This window comes from Erinaceus europaeus, chromosome 22 (genome assembly GCF_950295315.1).
Source record: "Erinaceus europaeus chromosome 22, mEriEur2.1, whole genome shotgun sequence".
In the NCBI taxonomy this organism is placed as follows: domain Eukaryota; kingdom Metazoa; phylum Chordata; class Mammalia; order Eulipotyphla; family Erinaceidae; genus Erinaceus; species Erinaceus europaeus.
In genome coordinates this window covers 3,873,265-3,894,117 of record NC_080183.1, presented here as the reverse complement: position 1 = coordinate 3,894,117, position 20,853 = coordinate 3,873,265, and the positions used below count along the sequence as shown (strand labels likewise).

Below are 20,853 nucleotides of genomic sequence, written 5' to 3'. Positions count from 1 at the left end.
AGAGACAGAGGGACAGACAGAGACAGAGAGACAGAGAGGGACAGACAGAGGGACAGAGAGACAGACAGAGACAGACGGAGACAGAGAGACAGAGAGGGACAAAGAGACAGAGAGGGACAGACAGAGAGAGAGACAGAGAAAGACAGAGACAGAGGGACAGAGAGACAGAGGGACAGACAGAGAGGGACAGACAGAGACAGAGGGACAGACAGAGACAGATGGACAGAAACAGAGGGACAGACAGAGACAGAGGGACAGACAGAGAGACAGAGGGACAGACAGAGAGACAGAGGGACAGACAGAGACAGAGGGACAGACAGAGAGACAGAGGGACAGACAGAGAGACAGAGGGACAGACAGAGAGACAGAGGGACAGACAGAGAGACAGAGGGACAGAGGCAGGCTCCGCGCAGGGCCCCGGCGGCCGGACGGAGGGGGCGTGGCACCGACTGCCCGGCGCCCGGGAATCTGCATTCGCGCCGCGCCGCCAGGGGGCTCCACTCAGCAGAGCGCGGCCCGGCGGCCCGGCTACCTGGCGGCCCGGTTACCTGGTCTGGGCCACGCCCTCTGCGGCCTCCCGCGCGGCGGGTGTCCGGCGGCCGTGCCGGCTGCGGCGCCGGGGCCCAGGTGAGGCGGCGACCCCCGGAGGGCGCGGGCGGGCTCTGCACGATGGACCGGCGCGGGCGGCTGCGGGAGGGACGGGCGGGGGAGGCGGCCTCCGGGGGGACCGGCGGCCACGGCCAGGCGAGCGGCGGCGCGGGGCCCGCGCGGGGACCCGGCGATCGCCCGGCAGCCCCGGGGGTCCCGGTTCCCTCCGCCCCCGGCCCACCGCTCCCCGCTCACCCCGGAAGCACTAGTTCCGGCCCGCCGCCCTCCGACCCGCCCGCACTCCACCACGCAGGCGCGTTCCGCCGGCTCCCCGCCCTGCAGCCAATCAACGACGGCCTGCGCCCCTACCGTCGCGCGGTCAGCCCATGAGAGCGCGGCACGGCCGGAAGTGCTTCCGGCCGGACGCCGTTTCCGGGGACGCCCAGGTGGCCGGCGGGGCTGAGCCGGCAGCGTGGACTGGCGGAGCGGAGCCGGGTGAGCGAGGGGGCACGGGGTGCCGGCGGCGGGGTCGGGGCGGCTCCCGGGGTGCCCGACCTTCTCCCCCGGGGAGCCTAGGCGCCTCTCCCACAGCCCCGACCCCGCCCGCCGGCTTCCGGCAGCTGGACGCGCCCCGCTGCCCTGGCCGCAGCGCCCTGGCCCGGCCGGAGCTCCTCCCGCGGCTGGCGGCGTCTCCCCGAAGCCGGCGGGGGGCTGCTCGTGCCGGCACTCCGCCTGCCGTACCGATCGCCCTGGGCCAGCCCCGAGGGGTCCCCGTGCCCATTGCACAGTCGGGGAGACTGAGGCCGGGGGCCCCTGCGACCCGCCCACCCTGGGGAGGCGACGCGGGGTCGGCCTGACCCTGAACTCGGGGCCGCCCGCATCGCAGCCCCGCGACACACACACGCGGATGCGGATGCGGATGCGGATGCGGAGGGCGGCGACGGGAAGAGGGCGCGGGGCTTACGGGGAGGGCAGCTGGCGGGGAGCCGCGGGCTGATGCAACGAGCGGCCGAGAGCTCGGCCCTGCAGGGTTGCATCCGTGTCCCCCCCCCCAACACACGCACACGCACGCACACACACACTCACGCACACATACACGCACACACATACACACACACTCACGCACACATACACACGCACGCACACACACACTCACGCACACACGCACACATACACACACACACTCACGCACACATACATACACACACTCACACACACGCACACATACACACACGCACACATACACACACGCACACATACATACACACACTCACACACGCACACATACACACACGCACACATACACACGCACACACACGCACACATACACACACGCACACATACACGCACACATACACACACACACTCACGCACACACACACACACTCACGCACACATACACGCACACTCACTCACACACACACTCGCACACACACACACTCACGCACACATACACGCACACACATACACACACACACGCACACACACACACACACACTCACGCACACATACACACACACACATACACGCACACACACTCACACACACGCACGCACACACACACACACACACACACACACACGCACTCACACGCACACAACGTGCAACACACGCCCAGGCCCAGGCCCCCATCCCCCCCCCATTGGGCCATGGCCGTGAGGAGGTTGGTCCAGAGACTCCCGGCTGTTTACAAGAAACGGGGTGGTTTCTGAGAAACCCCGAGGGCCAAAGTAGCCAAAAGGGTGGGGTAATAACAGAGGAAATAAAAGAAAAAGAGGCGCTGATGCAAAGGGAAACCGAAAGGAGGAGAGAGAGAGGGCTATTTAAGGAGGCCCCTGGCCGCCCCGGGTGTGTCTCCCTGCTGCGCGCTGGGTGTGTGACCGCCGCCGCCGCCACCACCTTAGCCAGACTCACAGGTAAATCGGCCTTTTTACTAGCTGTGGACCGAGACGCTGGGAGTTTGGGGCCTAAGGGACGAGGGTTTGACTTGCGGAGAATGGAGGCAGCCCACTAGGCCCCCTGGCTCCTGGAGAGGATGGAGGTGAGGGCTCAGCACCCCGGCTCGACCGTCCTGCGTCCACCTGCAGACGTGTCTGCAAGCTCTTGGGGATGTTCAAGAGTCTTATGCCTGGCATTATAGAGACTGTAAGGCGGCGTCTTTTTTTTTTTTTTTTTTTTTTAAGATTATTTATTTATGAGAAAGATAGGAGGAGAGAGAGAAAGAACCAGACATCACTCTGGCACATGTGCTGCCAGGGATTGAACTCAGGACCTCATGCTTGAGAGTCCAATGCTTTATCCACTGTGCCTCCTCCCAGACCACAATTAGTATCTTTTTTTTTTTTTTAATGTTTGTTTATTTGAAGGGGGAAATGACCTCTCTCTGTTTTTTTTTTTTTTTTTCTTTATTGGGGAATTAATGTTTTACATTCGACAGTGAATACAGTAGTCTGTACATGCATAACATTCCCCAGTTTTCCATGTAACAATACAACGCCCACTAGGTCCTCTGTCAGCCTTCTTGGATCTGTATTCTCCCCCCTCTACCCGCACCCCGAGTCTTTTACTTTGGTGCAATACGCCGATTCCAGTTTAAAGATTTATGTGTTTACAAATGTGAAAGAGGGAGGGAAAGTCAGATCATCAGTCCAGCACATATGACAATGACACTCAAACTTGGGACCTTATGCTTGAGAGTCCAACACTATCCACTGCACCTCCACCCAGACCTCCTCTCACTGTTTAAATAAAACAGAGAATGTAATCTGTTCCAGGGTCTAAGATATAAAGAACTTAATCTAGAGAAGGCAATTTCTCCTCCTTTGGAAACTTGATGTCTAAGCCTCCCTGCCCCCAAATGGCAGACCCAGTTTGTTCTGATTATATCTGTGAAGTTCCTTCTCTCTGAGCTAGTCGTTATCTTCTAAAGGTATCTCCTGTGGTTCTTCTCTCCACTCTGAAGCTCGCACCTTATGCTGCCTCTTCCACTGTCGTGTTCTCTTAGAACAGTGGACCCTTTGAAATGACTGCAAGGTTCAGGTTATTTTAAGAGGAAGTGAAGGTAATTTTTAAAAGTTTTTGTTTGTTTTTAACCAGAATTTGTTCAACTCTGGTTCACTGTGGTGTTAAGCATTAAAGCTTGGACATCAGAGCCTCAGGCAGGGAAGTCTCTCTGCATAAACATTATGCCAACTCCTCCCTGCCTCTCCTTTTTAGCTTCCTTCTCTTAAATTGATCTAAGACCTGCTACATTGTTTGCACTTTCACTCTTCATATTCCCAAGACCTTGGTTCAGAGGGGGGAATAAGTCACTTCACACACTGTGGCTTGATTTTTTTGTTTTGTTTTGTTTTAAATTTTTTTTTTCTCCAAATTTTATTATTTTTAATTAATTATTTTTTATTTTTATTATCATTATTTATTGTATAGAGACAGAAATCAAGAGGGAAGATGGTGATAGAGAAGGAGAGAGACAGAGAAAGAGACATCTGGTGGGGTCCAGGAGGTGGTGTAGTGAATAAAGCACTGGACTCTCAGGCATGAGGTCCTGAGTTCAATCCCTGGCAGCACATGTACCAGAGTGATGTCTGTTTCTTTTCTCTCCTCCTGTCTTTCTTATTAATAAATAAATAAAATACTGGAAAAAGAGAGAGAGAGAGACCTGCAGTACTGCTTCACCACTCGCAAAGCTTTCCTACTGCAGGTGGGGGCCAGGGGCTTGAACTCGGGTCCTTGCTCTCAATCAGGTGCGCCACCACCCAGCCCCATTTATTTATTGCCTCCAGTGTTATTTCTTGGGCTCAGTGCCTGCACCACCACTAATCCACTGCTCCCTGGAGGCTGGTTTTTTTCCCTTTTGTTGCCCTTGTTGTTTAATGTTGTTGTGGTTATTATTGTTGTTGATATTCCATTTATTTATTTTTAAGAGATAAAGATTCGGGGGAAGGGGCCAGGTGGTGTGGCACCTGGTTGAGCGCACATGTTACAGTGCACAAAGACCCGGGTTCGAGCCCCTGGCCCCCACCTGCAGGGGGAAAGCTTCACAAGTGAAGCTTTCCTGGTGAAGCAGGGCTGCAGGTGTCTCTCTGTCTCTCTCCCTCTCCATCACCCCCTTCCCTCTCAGTTTCTGACTGTCTCTATCCAGCAAATAAAGATTTTTAAAAATTTGAAAAAAAAAAGATTCAGGGAGAGGTAAAGAGAGAGATAGACCATAGCACTGCTCAGCTCTGGCTACTGTAGTGCTGAGGATTCTACCTGGGACCTTAGAGCCTCGGGCCTGGAAGTCTTTGGCAGAACCACTATGCTATCTTTCCAGCCCTTCTACTTTAGATTGTAGTATTTCTTAAGTAAGTAGAGACCACCACCACCACCACCACCCCAGAGCACTGCTCAATTCAACTCTAGCTTTTGGTGGTGCTGGGGATTAAACCTGGGACTTTGGAGCCTCAGGCCTGAGAGTCTCTTTGCAGAACCATTAAGTTCTTTGAAGAAGGACACTGTACTCAGAACTTGCAGGCTAACCACTGGTATGATTTCAGAGATTGGCCTCCTGGGCTAGAGACCCCTGAAATGGGATTAGCAAAGAAGTGAAGTCAGGTATGGCTAGATAAAAGCAAACACAGGTACAGTAGATGTGTGTGGGGCGGGGGTTGGATGAATGTGAGGAACAAGAATGATGGCCCTGATTTCCTCACCCCTGGAGTCCTCCTCCAGATGTTGCATCAGACACAGGGTTCTTGATGTGGGCACGTCCAGCAGTGTGGCCCGAGGTCATGAGACCCTGGAGGCCTCGTTCTAGTATGTTCTGGCCTCTCTCTCCCCTCCAGCACCACCCCTCTGTACAGCCCCAGCCGTCTAGCCAGCCCACGCCCACCAGACCTGTCTGTTCTTTGCAAGGGAGACCGGCTCCCAGGGGTTCACCCAGGCACGGTGTCCAGCACTTTGCCTAGAAATGGTTCGGGGTGGTTGAACTCTGCTGGGTTTTCATCCCCCTCACAGACCAGAACCCTGCTGCGGCCACCTCCTGCCCACTATGCAGGAAGAACAGGGTGAACAAAAGAGGATGCCAGGGAGAATGGGCATTCCAGAAGGGGTGAGGCCTGGAGAGGAGGCTGTGACCTCAGCCTGGCTCTCCCCTGAACCAGGGGGAAGTGGGGGGACTGGCGCGGCGTCAGGCCAATAAGTGGGAGTCAGTGTCTTGTCCGGGTGGGGAAACCGCCTCACACCACAGGCAGCAACTGCAAAGACGGTTGAGCTGCATGACGCGTGAAAAAAAAAAACCCTTGGCAACACTGCTAGGTGGCCCCACGCCAGGTATTTGAATAAAGACTAAAGCTTAGGTGCCCGGCCCTGACACTCACTGACCTGCGGTTACATTTCCTTTGTTTGAGGTACCAGGTGGTGGCACACCTGGTTAAGCATGTGTATTACAATGCGCAAGGACCTGGGTTCGAGCCCCCGGTCCCCACCTGCAGGGAGAAAGTTTTATGAGTGGTGAAGCAGGGCTGCAGGTGTCTCTCTGTCTCTCTCCCTCTCAGTCACCCTCTGCCCTCTTGATTTCTGGCTGTCTCTAGCCAATAAAATAAATATAATAAAAAAAAAATTAAGATTCCTTTGCTTGTCGCTGTGGGCCTGAGTGGTTCTCTCCAGGGCAGTTACGAGGCTGTTCTCTCTCATTCCAGTGCCCCAGCTTTGTTATCAAGCTCACTTGCCTCGTGGAACTTCCCGTTCTGGGAACTGATGAGCTTCTCCACGAGGAGGGGAGAAACTGGCCGCTGTCCATCCTGGTTTCAGCATGACATGCTTTTGTTGACTCGACCCTTCCAAGTGTTTACTTCCTAGAGTTGCTGGAGTGTTTTTTTTTTTTTTCCAGAGCACTGCTCAGCTCTGGTTTATGGAAGTAGTTGTTCACCCCACCCACCCCTCCCTTTTTTTTTGTTCTTACAGTTTATTTTATTTCAGTGAGATAGAAATTCCCAGGAAAGAGACAAGCCAAGACCCCACTCGGACATATGCAGTAGCAAGGATCAAACCAGCAGCCTCAGGCATGCAAGTCCTGCGCTCTGTTGCTGGGTTGTCTCCCGGCAGCCACAGGAAACAGTCACTTGTTCAAACCTTGTGCAAGGCAGAGGCCGTTCGGCAGCCCTGAGACTCAGCATTGGCTCAGGACCTTGGAGTCACAGAGAAGACGGGCCATCTAGAATGCTCTTGGGGCAGAGTTTGTGTCCCTTCATCACGTCACCGTGTTACCCCTCGGGCCTCTCTGTGACCCTTGTGCCTAGGTCTCCTCACCTAGCAAATGCAGGCAGCAAATCTAACCTGCGAGATAAATCACCAGGCCCCGACACACACACGTCAGCTAGAGCAGTGCCCGCACTGCAGGCTGGCGTGTGTGTGTGTGTGTGTGTGTGTGTGTGTTCAGCCCCAGGTAGGGAAGAGGTTCCGCATAGGACCTTCTGATACATGAGGAAGAAGAGAATGAGGAAGGAGACTGACCCAAGAGAGACCAGGCGGGGCACAGCCCGGGGAAGGCCGCGGTGGACAGGCCTTCTATGGAAGCCAGAACACAGGGCCGCCCCACCCCACAGCCCTGCACCTGAGAACAGAGCAGCTGGCCGGCAGGGGAGCCCTGTGTTTGTTGACTGAAGCTGTGAGCACAGTGGTCCACAGCGCAGTTAAGATAAAGCACGAACAGTAGCCCGCCTCATGCTCCCGGAGCTGGCGCACTGCAATGTCTGGGAGCCCTGAGCAAGCTGTCCCTCCCTCCTGCCATGCCAGCCTTGGGCTCCCCCTCTCCACCCCTCCTCCCTAAAAAACCTCTGCCGCGTTTTTTGCCAGTGTCACCACTCCCAACAGTAAAGGCGTGACTCTTTCCTCTGTTCCCCCCCAGCTCTGTCCCCCGGCAGACATCGGCTCCCGGAGATGGCGTCGGTCTCCAGTGGCAACCAGGACTGCTACTCCCCGCTCGAGCTCTTCAATAGGATCGCGGTCCAGGGCGAGCTCGTAAGGACCCTCAAGGCCAGCAGTGCGCCCAAGGTGGGGCTTCTGGGTGTGGGCGTCCTGTCACGGGTCAAGAAAGGCTCTTGTAACCACTACACTCCCAAGCCCCTAAATTCCCTCTTCCTTTCTTTTCTTTTTTCCCCTTGAGTTTCTTTGTGTTTGTTTTTCACCAGCCAAATCTTTACACCTTCATAATTCCACAGCTCCAGGTGGATTTTTCTCTCTTTTCAGATGTGAGGGTGGGGAAGGAGACAGCATGATGGTTACGCAAAGAGACTCTCAAGCCTGAGGCTCCTAGATCACAGGTTCAGTCCCCAGCACTATCTGCCAGAGCTGAGCAGTGTTCTGGGAAAGAAAGGAAGGGATGGAGGGAGGAGGAAGGAGGGGTACCTAGGGAGAGAGCATAGTGGTTCTGCCTGAAGATCCAGCATCCCAGCACCACCATGAGACAGAACTGAGCCGGGCTCTGGTGTTTCTTTTCTGTGTCTCTCTCCTTAAAATATACATTAAAAAAAGAAGAAAAAAAACCAGTAAGAGACCGTAGCACTGCTCAGTATTGGTGAAGCATCCCTTGTAGAAGTGGTCCTGTGTGATAATGTTTATCTTCTTCTTCTTTTTTTTTTTTTTTTTTTTTTTTTTTACCACAGCACTGTTCAGCTCTGCCTTATGGTGGTGTGGGGGATTGAACCTGGGGCTTCAAAGCCTCGGGCATGAGTTTGTTTGCATAACCTTTATGCTATCTACCCTCTGTGCAAGATTTATCTTCTTAACAACACAGAAGAGAGCAAGTTTCACTTGAGGCAGAGAGACCGGTAGGGTAGCATTCCTGAGCATGCAGTGCCGGGACTAGAACCGGGAACCTCGGGCGCGAAAGTTCTATGACCTACCAGCCACTGGAAAAGCCTAGTAGTTGAAGCAAACTTTTTTTTTTCCTTTTTGTTGCCCTTGTTTTATCGTTGTTGCTATTATTGTTATTGTTGTCGTTGTTCTTGCGTAAGACAGAGAGAAATGGAGAGAGGAGGGGAAGACGGATACCAGCAGACCTGCTTCACCGCCTGTGAGGCGACCCGCCTGCAGGTGGGGAGCCGGGGACTGGAGCCGGGATCCTTGCGCTTCTGGCCACGTGTGCTTAACCCGCTGAGCGGCTCAGCCCCCAGCAAACTTTCTTTCTTTTTTTTTCCTCCTCCAGGGTGATTGCTGGGCTCGGTGCCTGCACCATGAATCCACCGCTCCTGGAGGCCATTTTTTTTTCCCCCTTTTGTTGCCCTTGTTGTAGCTTCGTTGTGGTTATTATTATTGCCCTTGTTGACGCAATTCGTTGTTGGATAGGACAGAGAGAAATGGAGAGAGGAGGGGAAGACAGAGAAGGGGAGAGAAAGACAGACACCTGCAGACCTGCTTCACCGCCTGTGAAGCGACTCCCCTGCAGGTGGGGAGCCGGGCCCAGCAAACTTTCTTAATGCAAAATATAGCATACATAAAAATGATAGAGTGTGAGGTGACAAGCAGGCAGCTTGCTGGCTTCCCACAGAAGCGACTACACCTGTGTCACTGGCCCCAGATGGAGGGACAATTTAGCTGCTCCGGGAACCATCCTTGGGCCCCACGGCATCACCTCTGCCCTCCCCGGCCAGCCTCGCCTGCTGCTCCAGCCATTTCAGAACATGAGCTTGTAGATTTTTTTTTTTTTCCCCTCCAGGGTTCTCACTGGGGCTCGGTGCCAGCACTACAAATCCACTGCTCCTGGTGGCCATTTTTTCTATTTTACTGGACAGGACAGACAGAAATTGAGAGGCGAGAAACAGAAAGATGGACACTTGCAGATGTGCTTCACCGTTTGTGAAGTGTCCCCTCTGCAGGTGGGGCACCGGAGGCTCAAACCCAGATCCTTGTGCTCAGTACGATACGCTTGACTGAGTGCGCCATCACATGGTCCCCACTCCTTCAGACTCCTCAGGAGTCCTGGGCCCAGAGCGTCAGAAGGCCAGGCAACCTGCCTGCTGACTTCATCCAGCTCCAGCCTTCGGGCTATCTCGGCCGGGACACTGGGGACACGTCTCGGAGAACCTTGCCAGAGCCTCCAGGTGGCAGAGGTGCGGCCAAGAGTTGGCGATGCCAGCCCCCAGGCCAGGGCCACCTGCATCCGTCCACCCAACCGTAGGTTCCCGCTCAGCAGCGCAGAATTAGAGAGTCCTCATGCCCCCAGGCAAGCGGCCCAGGCCGTGTACTCTTTGTTCACCCTGTAATCCTGCAAGGCCAATCACTGTAGCATGCCACAGGGCACAGTGTGCCCAGTCTGCTTGATCAGACCTGCTCTTGGAAGTGCCAGCCTAAAGGCCTGACGACGAGGCCTTTCTTAGCGTTCCCAGTGCCCATCTCGCAGGCTTGTGCTCTCGCTGCTGCTGTGGAAGTCCCGAAGAAACACTCCAAGAGCTCAGTAAGATTCCAGAGCCCAGCAGCAGCGGAGCAGTTTCCCTGGGACTCCAACTTCATTTGTCTGTTCAGGACGTCTCCCTGAGCTGCTAATACTCTCCTTGGTGGCCTATAAATATTCATCTCAATCTCTATGGAGATTAAACACCGGGGCCGTCTGTCTAGAACTCAGTGAGGGAGCCTCAGCCCACAAACCTCAGCTCTCCTCTCTTACCCAGGAGCACTGCTCAGGTCTGGTGATGGTGATGCTTGAGATTTGGACTGAACCTGGGACCTTGGAGCCTCAAGCTCCAAGTCTATTTAAGTAACCATTATGCTGTCTCCTTTGCCCCAATCTTTAAAAAAAAAAAGTAATGACGGGAGTCAGGTGGTAGCGCAGCGGGTTAAACGCACTTGGTGCAAAGTGCAGGGACTATTGTAAGGATCCCGGTTCGAGCCCCCAGCTCCCTACCTGCAGAGGAGTGAGTCGCTTTACAAGCAGTGAAGCAGGTCTGCAGGTGTCTTTCTCTCCCCCTCTCTGTCTTCCCCTCCTCTCTCCATTTCTTTCTGTCCTATCCAAAAACGACATCAATAACAACAATAATAACTACAACAATAAAACAACAAGGGCAACAAAAGGGAATCAATATTAAAAAAAAAGTAATGACATGGGGCAGGCAGGCAGTAGCACAGCAGGTTAAGCACACATGGCGCAAAGCACAAGGACCAGTGTAAGGATCCTGGTTTGAGCCCCCGGCTCCCCACCTGCAGGGGGTCGCTTCACAGGCAGTGAAGCAGGTCTGCAGGTGTCTGTCTTTCTCTCCCCCTCTCTGTCTGCCCTTCCTCTCTCCATTTCTCTCTGTCCTATCCAACAACAATGACAGCAATGATAACTACAACAACAATAAAAAACAAGGGCAGGGCCGGGTGGTGGTGCACCTGCTTGAGTGCATGTATTACCATGAGCAAGGACCTGGGTTTGAGCCCCTGGTCCCCACATGCAGGGGGAAAGCTTTACGAGTGGTGAATCAGAGCTGCAGGTGTCTCTGTCTCTCTCCCTCTCTATCAGCCTCCTCCCTCTTCATTTCTGGCTGTCTCTATCCAATAAATAACAATAATAATAAATAAAAATAAAATAAACAAGGGCAACGAAAGGGAAAGTAAATAAATAATTTTTTAAAAGAATTGGATGATGAAATAGGTCACTCAGCTCAGGGTTCTTTCCCAGCAGACAGTAAAGGATGGGGGTTGATAGCATAATGGTTATGCAAGAACCCCTCATGCCTGAGGCTCCAAGGTCCCAGGTTCAATCCCCACACCACCATAAGCCAGAGCTGAGCAGTGCTCTGGTTAAAAAATATTTTTAAAAAAGCACTAAAGTAAAATACACTTCGACCCATGTGTGTTCACAGGCAACTCTGCATCTCAGCTTCTGCTGAGAAAGGGCAGCGGGGGGCCGTGGGCTCCCCTCAAACGGGGGGGGGGGGGCGGTGGACGGCAGCAGCAACCTCCCCCCTCTCCCTCCCCCCCACCCCCCTGCAGGATGAGATTGAGTCTGCAGTGAAGATGCTGCTCTCGCTGAAGACCAGCTACCGAACTGCCATGGGGGAGGAGTACAAGGCCGATTGCCCCCCAGGAAACCCAGCCCCCAGGGGGAACAGCGCCCCAAAAGCTGACGAGGAAGAAGAGGACTTTGTGGACCCGTGGACGGTGCAGACCAGCAGCGCGAAAGGCGTGGACTACGACAAACTCATCGGTTGGTCTGGGCTGCGGGCATGAAACTGACTGTGGTGTGTTGTCTTCCCAAAGGACTCGCGGGCACGAAACTGGCTCCGGGGGCAGGACATACGCCCCGTGGTACAGCGTCTGCGGCAGAGCCCCAGAGCTCTGGGCCTCCAAGGGCCCTGCCGGCTCCAGAGCGAGCTCTGTGGACTGGAGTCGCTCTTCTGTCTCAGTATCTTTGTTTCTTGCCGTCAGAGTGAGCGCTGGGCTCGGTGCCTGTGCTCTGAATCCACTGCTCCCGGCCACCAGTTTTCCTTTTTCTTTCTTCCTGTTTCCTTTCTTTATAAGACAGGGAAGTTGAGGGGAGAGGGAAGTGAGTTCCGTGTAGCCCTGCTTCCCCTGCACGTGTGGGGATCAGAGCTCTGCTCCGCTCTGGCCGATGCCCATGCCCATGCCGATGCTGATGCAGGAGACTGAACCTGGGAGCTCAGAGCCTCAGGCAGGAGAGTCTCTTTGCAAAACCACTGGACCAGGGATCTTTGCACAGGTCCCTGTGCTTCCTGCTGTGTGTACTTAAACTGGTGCGCCACCACCTGGCCCCTGTATTTCTTTTCTTTTTTATTTCTTCCTGGTTTGTTTGTTTGTTTGCTTTTTGTTTTGTTTCCTTTGTTTGGTTATCGCCGGGGCTCGGTGCCTGCACCACAAATCCACTGCTCCTGGAGACCATTTTTTTCCTTTTGTTGCCCTTGTTGTTTATCGTTGTTGTTGTTACTGTTATTGTTATTGCTGTAATTGTTGTTGGATAGGACAGAGAGAAATCAAGAAAGGAGGGGAAGACAGGGGGGGGGAGAGGAAGACACCTGCAGGCCTGCATCACCACTTGGGAGGCGACCCCCCTGCAGGTGGGGAGCCGGGGGCTTGAACTGGGAACCTTAGGCTGGTCCTTGCACTTTGAGCCATGTGCGCTTAACCCGCTGCGCTACCACCCGGCCCCCTGTATTTCTTTTCTAATTGGAGAGAAAAGCAGAGCGTGGTGTAGCGTAAGGGATAGAACCTGGGAGCTCGTGCCGGGCAGTCCGACACTTTACCCACTGGGGGGCCACGGGCTGCCGCTTCCCGCTTCCTGCTTCCTTTTCCCTCTTTTCTCCAGCACCCTGCTCAGCTCTGGCTGATGGTGCTACTGGGAAGTGAACCTCAAACTTCAGAGCGCCAGACAGGAAAGTCTGTTGTGTAGCCATTATGCTACCTCCCCACCCATCTCTCAGTCTCTGTCTAAACTGGAAAGAATGAGAAGCCTTAGGGCAGTGGAGAGCCTGGTGTCCCAAAGGAAAAAACTTAATTCAGAATAAAGCCTCTAGTGGGGGGTGGGGGGTCGTAAGCTCAGCTGCTCTCTCCCTCTGTGACTTGCTTTTCCTGAGGTTGTGCCCGGCCTCTCACTGCTTCCTGACACCCCTTCTCTCTGCATGGCCTTCCAGTTCGCTTCGGGAGCAGTAAGATCGACAAGGAGCTGATAAACCGAGTGGAGAGGGCCACCGGCCAGAGGCCGCACCGCTTCCTCCGCCGTGGCATCTTCTTCTCCCACAGGTCAGGGCTGGGCCCCAGCCCCCCACTCGGGCAGAGAGAGATCGGGAACGGGGCCTCCACCGGCCTGGCGCCCTTGGGGGTCATGCTGCCCCTTCACCCTCTGCGGGACCCCAGCTTGGCTCCTTTGTGAAGTGCCTACCTAGCAAGGCAGGAGTCATGCAGGAGTCGGGTTCATGCCAGGCTGCGTGCCAGCATCTATAAGCCACATGAACACAAGAGGGGGTGAGGCGCCCAGGCCCGCCCTCCCCATGCAGTAAACACCAGGCTTCCTGAACTCACCCACCCTCTTCCTCCTATTGTACCGACGCCCTCCTCATAAACAGTGTCAAAGGAGACGCTAATGGTGTGTGCAGGGAACAGAACAGAGAGTGCCCTGCCTTCCAGCATGACTTCCAAGCTGCTGGCATGGGGTGAACCGGCTCCCAAAGGGTCCCGGCCGCACACAGGCGTCTGAGCCGCCTTCAGGGAACTCGTGGTCGCAGGCAGGCCTCTTCTGTTTCACGCCTCCACAGCTCTGGGCTGAGGGCGGACACACGGCCTGCCCGGACGCCTGAGGGTCTCTCTGCAGAGCTGCACTAGCCCAGAGCTCTACCTCTTCCTGGGCAGAGGGAATCCCAGCTTCTTCTCCGGCTGAGATTTAACTCCCCTGACGTAAGACTCGCCTTCTCAGGCATAAGGCCAGTGGTTTTTAGGGTGCCGGGCACAGCTCGGAGACACGGGCAGTGCAGGCATCAGTCCACAGCTTCACCCAGCGCACCCGCTGCCAGGCTGCTGTTTGCCCTTTTGAATCACTTCCAGGTGAAAGGACCCAGGAAATCCTCACTGTTCCCTTTCCCCCTCCAGGGATATGAATCAAGTTCTGGATGCCTATGAAAACAAGAAGCCTTTCTACCTGTACACGGGAAGGGGCCCCTCGTCTGAAGCCATGCACGTGGGACACCTCATCCCTTTCATCTTCACAAAGTAAGCACCCGGCAGGCCACCTTCTCTGTATCTCTCATGAAAATGAAAGTATTGGGGAGTCGGGCGGGAGCGCAGGTGGTGCAAAGTTCAAGGATCGGCGTAAGGATCCTGGTTTGAGCCCCCGGCTCCCCACCTGCAGGGGAGTCGCTTCCCAGGCGGTGAAGCAGGTCTGCAGGTGTCTGTCTTTCCCCTTCTCTGTCTTCCCCTCCTCTCTCCATTTCTCTCTGTCCTATTCAACAACGACAACAGCAATAACAACTACAACAATAAAAAACAAGGGCAACAAACGGGAAGAAGAAAATAAAAGTATATATATATATATATTTAATTATTTTAATATTTAGTCCCTTTTGTTGCCCTTGTTGTTTTATTGTTGTAGTTGTTGTTATTGATGTCATCATTGTTGGATAGGACAGAAATGGAGAGAGATGGGGAAGACAGAGAAGGGGAGAGAAAGCTTAACCTGCTTCGCTACCACCCAACTCCCCAATAAAAGTACATTAAAAAAAAAAAGAGGCAACAGGGGTCGGGCAGTGGCGCACCAGTTTAAACACACACAGTGTGAAGCGCAAGGACTCACACAAAGACCCAGCTCCCCACCTGCGGGGGGGGTCGCTTCACAGGTGGTGAAGCAGGTCTGCAGGTCTTTCTCTCCCTCTCAATTTCTCTCTGTCCTATCCAATAAAAAACAAAAAGACGGGGTTGGGCGGTGGCGCAGCGGGTTAAGCGCATGTGGCGCAAAGCACAAGGACCGGCGTAAGCATCCCGGTTCGAGCCCCCGGCTCCCCACCTGCAGGGGAGTCGCTTCACAGGCGGTGAAGCAGGTCTGCAGGTGTCTGTCTTTCTCTCCCCCTCTGTCTTCCCTTCCTCTCTCCATTTCTCTCTGTCCTATCCGACAGCGACGGCATCAACAACAGTAATAACCACAATAACAATAAAACAACAAGGGCAACAAAAGGGAAAATAAATAATTTTAAAAAATTTTTTAAAGATTTAAAAATAATAATAAAATGAAAAAGGGAAAGAAAGAAAGAAAGAAAGAAAGAAAGAAAGAAAGAAAGAAAGAAAGAAAGCCTCCAGGGGCAGTGTGTTCGTAGTCCCCGTCCCAAGTCCCAACAATAACTCTGGAGGTAGAGGGAGAAAGAGAGAGAACAAGAGAGCCAACATGACGGTCCTTGTGCTGAGCCGCTGGGCCTGCAGTGCTGAGTCGGCCCCAGACAGCCCTGGACTGCTCCTGCAGGCCTGTTGCCTCCCCGTCACTGGCCGTCAGGGGCGGGCGGTGTCTGCAGCAAACTGAGCTGTCCCCTGCTGTCCCCTGCTTCCCCCCCCCCCCCCCCGGGTCCCAGGTGGCTGCAAGATGTGTTCAGCGTGCCCCTGGTCATCCAGATGACGGACGACGAGAAATACCTGTGGAAGGACCTGACGCTGGACCAGGCCTATGGCTATGCCGTGGAGAACGCCAAGGACATCATCGCCTGCGGCTTCGACATCAACAAGACCTTCATCTTCTCCGACCTGGCGTACATGGGGTGAGGCGGCAGGCCCTCGGCCTCTGGGGGGCACAGGGCACGACAAGGTCTGGGGGACTAAGGGGACACTCGCCTCCCGCGGCTCAGTGGCAGGTGCTGGTTTCTCGAATTCATCTGGCAGTGGACGGTCCTGAGAGACGCGTCTGCACCGCTTCTCTCAAGAGGTGCCCTCGAACCCAGGGCCTCTCTCCCCACACAGCTCTCCCCATGGTCCGCTTGTCCTGTTTGCTTTTAGGCTCTTTTTTTTTTTATCTTAATTTATTCATTGGATAGAGACAGCCAGAAATTGAAGGGAAGGGGGAGACAGACAGATCTGCAGCCCTGCCTCACCACTCTAGAAGCTTTCCCCCTACAGGTGGGGACTGGGGCGTGAGCCAGAACCCTTGTGCACAGTATCATGTGCGTTCAGCCAGGTGCACCACCACCCAGCCCCAATTCTTTCTGGCCCTTTGTGTTCACTTTTGTGTTATTGGAGCATCCGGTGGGCATTGTCAGGTCTTACAAGTGGTGTCATAAAACTGTAAGGATGGGGAGTCGGGCGGTAGCGCAGCGGGTTAAGCGCAGGTGGCACAAAGCACAAGGACCGGCGTAAGGATAAGCTAGAGAGGGAGAGAGACAGACACCTGCAGCCTTACTTGACATCTCACGAAGCAAGATTCTTGAGTTTGTTTATTAATGAGAGAAAGAGGGCCAGAGCACCACTCTACAATATGCGGTGCCCGGGGTTGAACTCGGGGTCTCACACCCCTAAGTCTGGTGCCCTACGCACTCTCAGCCTCTCGAGCCAGAGTACAGTCTGCCTGACTGGCCACTGAATCAGCCGAAATAAGTTCCTCTGGAAACCCCGAGGTGGTGGTTTCTGAGCTGCTCTGGGAAGGGCATTCCTGGCACCGTCGCGTGGCTGTCCCGGGGTGACGCACCCTCACGTCCTTGCGCTGTGGCCCCTGGGCCGGCTCTGCCCTCTGCCGCGGCCTGTTCTCCGCCGGCACCGAAACCAAGCTGAGTGGGAGCTCGGTGTCAGCGAGACAAAAGCCTTGATGAGGACTCTGACTTCTCTACCGTGTGTCTGACACTTAACTCCTGCCACGCCTTGCGGGGCACAGATGGCACTCTGGTGCCCCTTCTTAGCCTCCTGTGCCTGCCATGTGGCCGCAGCCGGGGAAGAGCCGCTCTGGCTGCTGTGCGGCGTGGGGAGTCTGCCCGGCCTCCGCCCTTGTGGAGTTAGCTAACTAGCCTCTGGTAGCAGAGGGGCTGCCCCAGCTCCAGGTCTCGCATCCCCACCCTGCACTGTGCAGAAGAGAAAGACCAGGTGCAGATGCTGGGGTCAGCCCAGGGCCAGGGCGCTGGTGGCCGCCTTCGTCCCGCGCCCTCAGTTGTGTGTGGTCCCTCCCCCAGCAGAGGGGTCTCCTCAGCTGCCCCGAGTCACACCCCTGCCCCCGACCTGCCCGGCCCCTTTGCTTGTGGTCTCCTGTTGGCTCACCCTGTGCCCGGCCGGCCCGCTGCTCCGCACAGGTCGAGCCCCGCCTTCTACAAGAACGTGGTGAAGATTCAGAAGCACGTGACCTTCAACCAGGTGAAGGGCATCTTCGGCTTCACCGACAGCGACTCCATCGGTAAGGAGCCGCCCCCAGCCGGGCCAGGTCTGAGTCCGTGGCGGCCCGAGCAGAGCCTCGGGATGTGGGGCGGTGCCCCACAGGGCTTGTCTGCCCCGTCCCAGAAGGCCTGGGGCCAGAGAGGTCACATGTCACATGCAGGCATCCGCACAGCGGGGTGGTGTCGGGCTGCCCTCCGTTCTGTAGAAGCATCGGCTAGAAAGCGAACTTGTCAAAGGAGGCGAGCGGGGCCGCCCCATCCTTAGGCTGTCCCGTCCCATGGCATGCGTCTCCGTGCTCTCTCCCTACAGGGAAGATCAGCTTTCCAGCCATCCAGGCTGCCCCCTCCTTCAGCAACTCCTTCCCTCAGATCTTCGGGGACAGGAGTGACGTGCAATGCCTCATCCCGTGCGCCATCGACCAGGTGGGTGGCGGCATGCTCTCCTCTGGGAAGGGGGTCCCAAGGGTGCAAGGCTGAGGGTGTGGGGCCTCCAACCTCCGAGCATCTCTTGAGAGACCCCTGTCGGGGCTGGAGACCGGCCCACCCACCCACTTTACAATCGATACGGCTCAGCGGCGGAGCCCAGGACTTGCGGCTCAAGGTCCTGGGTTCAGTCTCCACCATCACCTGTACTGAGTGACACTCTGCTTCTCTCTCTCTCTCTCTCTTTTTATTTCTTATATTTATTTATTTATTCCCTTTTGCTGCCCTTATTGTTTTATTGTTGTAGTTATTATTGTTGTCACCATTGTTGGATAAACCAGAGGTAAATGGAGAGAGGAGGGGGAGAGAAAGACAGACACCTGCAGACCTGCTTCACCACCTGTGAAGCGACCCCCCTGCAGGTGGGGAGCCGGGGGGCTCGAACCGGGATCCTTCCGGCGGCCCTTGCGCTTTGCGCCACCTGCACTCAGCCGGCTGTGCTACCGCCCGACTCCACTGTCTTCTCTGTTAGTGAAGGGAGTTCCCCAGTGTAGTTAGCAACGAGGGGGAGGAAGGGAGAGCAGTGCCAGAGCATCACTATGGCACCTTCAGTGCCATAGGCGGAACCCGGGTCCCCCATTCCTGGGTGCCTGGGTTTACCCACCACCCCCGCGTCCCCAGGACCCATACTTCAGGATGACGAGGGACGTGGCGCCCAGGATCGGCTACCCAAAGCCCGCCCTGCTGCACTCCACCTTCTTCCCGGCGCTGCAGGGCGCCCAGACCAAGATGAGCGCCAGCGACCCCAACTCCTCCATCTTCCTCACCGACACCGCCAAGCAGATCAAGACCAAGGTGAGCCGGCCCGGCCCGGCCCAGGGTCCAAGTCCCACACTGCACCCTGCCCGCTGGGGCGGCCCGTCCCCACCCCCGAGTGCTAGGTGAATCCACTCCCTAAGGCAGGAGGCGGCCGGGGGCCACACGGCTGAGGCCTGGCACGACGGGCACAGAAAGGTGAAAGCCCAGGGTCTGTGGCCCAGGCTGGCAGTAGAGCCTGAGCACGCAAGGCCACTCAGGAGCGTCCTCAGGTCACCAGGGAAGCCGGAGTCAGGACGGGCTGTGCCGGGGCCGTCCCTGCTGACGTGCTTCCTGAAGCAGGTGTGTGAGGCCGGTCACTGTCTGGCTGAGTCACCGGCCTGACCGTCTGCAAAGTCCCCAGCAGGTTGACAGTGGCCAGGCCCTCGAAAGCCACGTGCCCTCCAGGAAGCGTAGACGCCAGCCCTCCCACCCTGGACGGGAGCCGACTCAGACGGGCTGCAGCCTGCCCTCCCAGGGCCAGAGAGACACGGTCCTGGGTTTGAGCTGCGTCCATGTTTCCGTCCGCTCATGCACACAGCACTGTGGCCTGTGCACTGTCGGGACTAAATCTAGGGCCTCAGGCCGGCAGGCCTTTCCCCGCACTGCACCTCCCAGGCCCCGAGGCCCCTGTCCTTTGCTTGGGACACCAGTCTGTACGCTCCTGTCCTAACGCCACCCGGGTGGCGGTCTCTGTCCTCCCCCTCCGCAGACCCCAGCTGGGGGGACCTGGGGGGGGGGGGCCTGGCTAAGAGGTCGTGATCCGTCCCCTCCCCGCAGGTCAACAAGCACGCCTTCTCGGGGGGCCGGGACACCGTGGAGGAGCACCGGCAGCTGGGGGGCAACTGCGACGTGGACGTGTCCTTCATGTACCTGACCTTCTTCCTGGAGGACGATGACCGACTAGAGCAGATCCGGAAGGTGAGGGCCTGTGGCAGGCGGCCCCGGCAGCAGGCCAGACTCAGCGGGCTTGGTGCTGTGGCATTTATTCTTCTTCACTTACTGGCTAGAGATGCAGAAACTGAGAAATAAGGGGGAGATCAAGAGGGAGAGAGACACGCAGGGCCTTTACCGTGGGTAAAAATATGTGCGGCATATTTGTTCCTAAAAGGGAGAGAGGAGCACACAGAGCGTTGCCCGGGCACCCGCAGCGCCTGGGGCTCAGCTCGGGACCTGCTGGAGAGCCCAGTGCTCTCTCTGCCCACTGCCACACCTCCTGGGCCGCGTCTCGTCTGGGAGGGAGACGGCTTCACGGCAGGCAGACAAGGGGGGCGGCACGCCCTCCGGGCAGGCGCGGGGCAGGCGGCACCTGCTTGAGAGGGGCCCCCCAGGGCGGGGGCAGCCCCCCGAGAGCGGCGCCTGGCCGACGCCCCACCGCCCGCCCACAGGACTACAGCAGCGGCGCCATGCTCACGGGCGAGCTGAAGAAGGAGCTGGTGGACGTGCTGCAGCCCCTCATCGCCGAACACCAGGCACGGCGCAAGGAGGTGACGGACGAGGTGGCGCTGCGCTTCATGGCGCCCCGGCCGCTCTCCTGCTTCCAGTGACGCCGCCGCCCGACCGCCCACCCGGCAGGAGCTGTCCCCAGCCGCGCCCCCAGCTCCAGACAGACCCCACTCCCCACTCTGCACTCCCGCGGCCCCCCTGCATGTGCGGGGTCGCATCCCGGCGGCTGGCCTGTGAAATACAACGTGCTCAGAAGCCGGTGTGGAGAAGTTGATGGGCAGAGTCACCACCGAGACTCCAGGCTGGGGGGCAGGCCCAGGGGTCTTCTGGCCGGGAGCCATCCAGGGGCGTTTAGCGCCTTTCTCCATTCGGAGAGGGGGGTGCGAGCAGCGGACCTGCCTCCAGGGCTGGAACACTCTCATGCGGTGCCAGGGCTCCAGCCTGAGCCACTCCAAGACGCAGCAGACACTGCCTAGCAAGCTCCCCCCGGTCAGCTTTGGTCAGTGCCAGGCAGAGTGTCTGCCTCGGCTCGGCCACCCCTCACCCCCGCTGGCCTCTGCCCGCAGGAAGCCCTGCCCTGGGACGCCCAGCCTCAGGCTTGCCGTGAAGGGGCTCCTGTACGAAGCTGTCACCATGCCACCATGCCGGGAGGGCCCTGGGCTTCCCTGCACAGGGTGAATGAAGTAGGAACTCACTGCCTGCCCCTCAGTGGGGTGGGCATGGCCGGTCCCTCCGTCCC

General features: G+C 56.6%; 2 protein-coding genes across 3 annotated transcripts in view; one reads left to right on the top strand and one right to left on the bottom strand.

The window, feature by feature from the left end:
- WDR25 (WD repeat domain 25) overlaps nt 1-897 on the bottom strand; it is a 125,725-nt gene extending 124,828 nt beyond the window's left edge. For both annotated transcript variants that reach the window (XM_060181054.1, XM_060181055.1), the window contains exon 1: nt 549-897. The gene's annotated coding sequence lies outside the window, so the exon portion shown is untranslated. The remainder of the gene's footprint in view (nt 1-548) is intronic.
- Nucleotides 898-1,018: 121 nt separating this feature from the next.
- WARS1 (tryptophanyl-tRNA synthetase 1) lies at nt 1,019-20,375 on the top strand. The gene is made up of 11 exons (XM_007518387.3): nt 1,019-1,083; nt 7,478-7,623; nt 11,542-11,755; nt 13,197-13,305; nt 14,149-14,268; nt 15,615-15,797; nt 17,310-17,410; nt 17,701-17,813; nt 18,495-18,668; nt 19,449-19,589; nt 20,057-20,375. The coding sequence occupies exons 2-11, from the start codon at nt 7,510-7,512 to the stop codon at nt 20,213-20,215; spliced, it is 1,428 nt and encodes a 475-aa protein (XP_007518449.3). The 5' UTR covers nt 1,019-1,083; nt 7,478-7,509; the 3' UTR covers nt 20,216-20,375.
- Nucleotides 20,376-20,853: the final 478 nt, after the last annotated feature.

What these genes read in the sequence shown, in the direction of transcription:
- WARS1 (XM_007518387.3), top strand. Translation starts at nt 7,510, where the DNA reads ATGGCGTCGGTCTCCAGTGGCAACCAGGACTGCTACTCCCCGCTCGAG. An exon ending in ATCCCTTTCATCTTCACAAA is followed by an intron (nt 14,269 to 15,614) that starts GTAAGCACCCGG and finishes CCCGGGTCCCAG; the next exon opens with GTGGCTGCAAGATGTGTTCA. An exon ending in CACCGACAGCGACTCCATCG is followed by an intron (nt 17,411 to 17,700) that starts GTAAGGAGCCGC and finishes CTCTCCCTACAG; the next exon opens with GGAAGATCAGCTTTCCAGCC.